The sequence below is a fragment of the Myotis davidii genome, unplaced genomic scaffold (assembly GCF_000327345.1).
Source record: "Myotis davidii unplaced genomic scaffold, ASM32734v1 scaffold199, whole genome shotgun sequence".
Taxonomy (NCBI): domain Eukaryota; kingdom Metazoa; phylum Chordata; class Mammalia; order Chiroptera; family Vespertilionidae; genus Myotis; species Myotis davidii.
Genome location: NW_006290680.1, coordinates 3,978,196 through 3,983,407, shown reverse-complemented (window position 1 = coordinate 3,983,407; position 5,212 = coordinate 3,978,196). Strand labels below are relative to the sequence as shown.

General features: G+C 43.1%; 1 protein-coding gene across 1 annotated transcript in view; it reads left to right on the top strand.

Annotated features, from left to right (window-relative positions):
* Positions 1-5,173: 5,173 nt before the first annotated feature.
* Positions 5,174-5,212, top strand: part of FITM2 (fat storage-inducing transmembrane protein 2) — a 6,030-nt gene continuing 5,991 nt past the window's right edge. Inside the window, 1 exon segment of the mRNA XM_006763789.2 lies at positions 5,174-5,198. Coding sequence (XP_006763852.1) covers positions 5,174-5,198 — 25 coding nt within the window.

Genomic DNA, 5,212 nt, shown 5'->3' with positions numbered 1-5,212 from the left:
AACTAATTTTACCAACAACTCTTTCAGGCAACAACTGCCCTTCCTCCCAGGCCTCAGCCTTGTGACGGCCTGAGATAGGTCAGTTTGGGATCTGCAAGAGGATCCTCAAGGCTGCTGGGGATGGCTTAGGGTCCCTGGCAGCCCTTTCTACTGCTCTCCCTCATTCCTGCCCTCCCCCCTCCCCCACCAGCCCTTCTGACCTTGGGCCCAAACGGGCCCAGATAATGGGCAGCGGGAGGTTGTATACTGGGAGGCACAGCCAGTAGATACAATCCCCCCCCAACCCCCCCCAACTCCCCCAGTTAAGCAGTCAGGCAGGCTGGCCTCTGGAGACAAAGGTTTTGCTCAACTGCCTCACCCCAGGGAGGGGGGGGGGGGGTGACTAATCATCCCATCATCCAGCCAGAAAATGAGGTGGCCAGAGGTTAAGAATGGGGGAGGCATTGCAGGGGAGAGCTCAGAAGGAAGGAATTGGTACAAGGGGATGAATACTTCTGCTGGCTGGCCAGGAGCTGTAGACAAAGAGGGCCGCCCGCCCCTGGGAGAATTACTGGCTGCCAATCTGCCCTGCCAACCCAGAGTGAGTGAATTAGTTCACACATACTAGCCAACAAAGGGACACTTGCTGGTTGCTCTTTCTGGGATGATCTCTTCCCACTGTTTCTCTAGCCAGCTCCAGCCTATCCTTCAGAAATCAACTCTTCCAAAAACTCTTCCCTGAGTCTCCCCATCCCTATTATAGGGTCTTCTCCTCATCCTTATAGGGTCTCCCCAAGCATCCTCTACATAACCTATTATCATTCTACCTCAGCATCCTTCAAACTTGATGGACCAGAAAACTCCTTCCCAGTGGTTTATAATCAATTTCACAATGATTATTTTCCATTGTTTCTCTTCTGTTCATAAAGAAGCAATTTAAATTTTAAAATAATTTCCTTTACATCACATATTATTAATAAGGATTCTTTTTTTTAAAATCCTCACCCAAGGATATTTTTCCATCGATTTTTAGAGAGAGTGGAAGAGAGATGGAAAGACAGAGAGAAATATTGATATGAGAGAAACATATCGACTGGTTGCCTTGTGCATGCTCGAACCCTGACCAGGGAGGAGTCTGCAACCAGGTACGTGCCCTTGACACGACTTGAACCTGGGAACCTTCGGTCCACAGGCCAACACTCTATCCACTGAGCCAAACCAGCTAGGGCTTAATAATGATTCTTTAACATATTAAAAAAAATTTTTTTTGCATGTTTAGTAGCTGCCAGACACAGTTCTAGATGCTTGAGATGCATTATTGAATAAAACAGGCAACGTTCCCTACCCTCTGGGGCTGACATTCAAGTAGGAGAGAAACACATGAATAAATAAATCATAAAGTATGTTTAAAAAAGAAACTTTGATGGCATTCCTAATCCATAAAGACCTCTTAGTTTTTGCCACTTAATCAAGTGATACAGGCCAATTTACTTTTAAAAAAATATATGTTTTTATTGATTTCAGAGAGGAAGGGAGAGGGAGAGAGATAGAAACCTCAATGTTGAGAATGAGAATAGAATCAATCATTGCTCGGCTGTCTCCTGCACACCCCCTACTGGGGATCAAGCCCACAATCCGGGCATGTGCCCTAACCGGGAATGGAACTGTGAACACCTGATTCATAGGGAGATGCTCAACCACTGAGCAACACTGGCTGGGCCAGGCCAATTTACTTTAAAACATACCAGGGACATGTAGGAGGCGGCTGATTGATGTTTCTAACTCTCTATCCCTCTCCCTTCCTCTCTGTAAAAAATCAATAAAATATATTAAAAAAAAAAAGAATAGCAGCCTCTTTTCTAATGGGAAAAAATTTTTTTTGTATTCTACCCCAGCAGACTTTAATCTTATGAATCAGTGATATTAGAATGTAATATGGTTATAAAAAAGAAAAATTTTTTATAGAAAGCAATAAAAACTTACATTTCCTTTTACTTAATCTCTAGTTTACATATATCCATTCCTGGCCAAAGTACAATTATAAGCTCAGATGATTTCCAATCAACCATTCCACAAATTTAGTGATTTTATATTTTTCAAAAGCATTGCCATCAAAATAAAAAGACAAGTACAAGTGATTTTCAAAAAAATAAAAAGGCAGGTTATTAATTTGTCCAAGAGAAACTCAGACTTCAAGATAAATTCTATAATCTTGAAACTCTTGTAACAAGTGACATAAATATAGGGTTTGCTTATGAAATTACATTTAGCATTCAATGAGAAAATATTACTTTTTGTAGCAGACATATTTTTCATTCTAGTTCTCCATTTCTATAAACATGAAGCCACGTGCTTCTGTAAAACCTGACTCTAAGAAACCTAAAATATAAAATTCTGAACAAAGGTCAAAGTTATGATAATCTGATATAAAAATTTTAAACCTTATGTGATGGGTTTTTAAAGCTTTAATTGAAAATGCTGCTCAGTATTTATTAAACTTTTCTCGTTATGAACATCTTTGTTAGTTGAGATATTTCTTTAGCAAGAAACTCATCTACCTTTTCATTAATCAGTGGTTTAGTTCCCATAGGAGCAGCAGAGTAAATGCTTGATTCTTTACCTTATTTACTAGTTTTCAAAATAATGAGTTGATTCCTCCAAAAGTGGCCATTACGTTTTTTGAGTGCCACTATGAACCCATGGATTTAAATAGTTGTGTGTTTCCATCCATTGCAGTTATTATTCTCATTTATGCTCAAATTGTCCCGGCTTTCGCCTTTGGGAGCCCTTTTGTTGGTTCCTGTGTCCTTCTGAAATGACCGTGCCAGTCTTCTATTACTCCTGGCTTCCTTGCTTTCTGGTTTGACCAGATGGTCCGGCCTCAACTTGTACATTCTGGGAAATTGTACCCTGGCCAGTGTGGCTCAGTTGGTTGAGAGTCGTCCCCTGCACCTGCACTAAAGGGTTGCTGGTTTAATTCCTGGTCAGGGCATATGCCCAGATTGAGGGTTTGATTCGCCCTTGGGATGTGTGGGGGAGGCAGCAGATCAATGTTTCTCTCTCTCTCTCCCTTCCTCTCTCTCTAAACTCAATTAAAACATATTTCATTTAAAAAAATGTGGGAAATTGTATCTTTTAATTGTCTTAAATATGAAATTATTAAACATGGGAGGTCCTAACGTCTAGTCCAGGGGTCCTCAAACTACGGCCTGCGGGCCACATGCAAATACAAATATTGTATTTTGTTCCTGTTTTGTTTTTTTACTTCAAAATAAGATATGTGCAGTGTGCATAGGAATTTGTTCATAGTTTTTTTTTAAACTATAGTCCGGCCCTCCAATGGTCTGAGGAACAGTGAACTGGCCCCCTGTTTAAAAAGTTTGAGGACCCCTGGTCCCATGCTTGGTAAATGGTTAATAAATGCTGGTTGGCTGAATAAATTAATTATTATCACCCTCACTAGATTTTTAAGTTCCTTAGGCCAGAACCATATACCTCTGGCAAGTATTTGTTGAGTAGATGAATGGAATGAAAACCAGTTAGGTGATACCAATGAAAGTCTCAGGCAGGGCAGAACCTTGGTATTTGTGGTCCTCTATCACCCTCTGGTGGGGAAGTGCAGAGCATCATCCTCGAATGCTTTAAATTTAAAATCTAAGTAGTGTTTTTCAAACTATAGAGCCCCACCCATTAGTGAATTGTAAAATTAATTCTGTGGGTCATAACCAGCATTCTTCATTGAATTTATAATTGAATAGAAAATATCAGAGCGCCTTACACAGAGTAGAGGCAAATTCTGTCACAAACTGTCATAAAGCTATATTTATACCTATTATCTATGTATCCATTAGCATATATATTTATTTATATGCTACATATATACTTTTATGTGTGGACTGGACCACAACCAGTGATTTGTTGGGAAATGTGTAAGTATACATGTACATAAGTTTGTTATAGATTTTTCTTAATATAAAAAATATGTAGCACGTAGTTTGGAAACAATGAAATAAGCCAACATCCTTTGTTGTAAATCCCATATAGCTAAGCAATTCTCACAGAATGCTCTCATTGATTTTTGCTGGGCTCTTGCATCCAGAGCCACCAACCTGTAGTTTCCAGTTGCATCTGATTTGTAGCGCCTGCCAATTTCCTTGGTGTAAATACTCCCAACATGGGGACAGTCACTGAACATGGAGTTGGGAAGAACTGCACCTGGGAATGTAACCTCGTTTGGAAATAGGGTCTTTGCAGATCTAAGGGTCTCGAGATGAGATGATCCTGGACTGAGGGTGGCTCTCTAAAGCTAATGCCTAGTGTCCTGATCAGAAACGGGAGAGAAGACACAGGGGAAGAAGGGCCACGTGAAGACAGGAGAGGCGGGAGCTGTACAGCGGCAGGAACGCCAGGGCTGACAGGCAGCGCCCTGAGCGAGGAGAGCGCCCTGGGGGGACCCAGCCTCAGGGCCTCCGCGAGGACCGGGCCTGCCCACGGCTTAGTCTCAGGCTGCTGGCCCCCACGTGGCAGGCCATGCATTTCTGTTTCCCTCGGCCTTCAGGTTTGCGGTGATTTGCTCTGATGGCCCCAGGAAACTGATCCAGTAGCAAAGGGATGACCCGGGGTAGGAAACGCGGAATGAGGCACCCGACCGCCATGCCGGGGAGTCAGAGGACCTCGCTCCGTGATAAGCTGAGGACTGAGTTCCCAATACCCTCATCTGAGCTCCTTAACAGGCCCCGGACCAGCATTTTCACTCACTACAAATAAGTGTTTTTAAAATGAAAATAAATTTAATAATTTAAATTTAATAGTTGTTTTACACATTTATTTTCTAATGGGACTTGATCTCACGTCCCTATAATTGGATCACCATCATGGCCCTCGAACTCACAAGCTAACTTTTGGGAAGGACTATTCTCCTCTTGTCTCGCCATTTTACAGAAGGCTCAAATGGAGGGGGTGCCTCGCGTCTCCAGGAGAGACTAACTGGTTCTGTGGCCGCCGTTCTAATTCCCACAGAACGATATTTATTCTTCCCACCTCCAGCAAATACTCCCACGGGCACCTTTTCCCCAGACCAGAGCAGGGCGCGGAGGCCGGGGTTCGAACCTGCACAGTAGGAGCGTGTCGCCCGGAGCAGAACTGAGGGAAGCGAGAGGCGGGGAGCCCGGAGTTAGGAGACCGGCGCGCTCTGATGCCGCCAACGGCCGAGAAGGGGAGCGCGCGGGCGCGA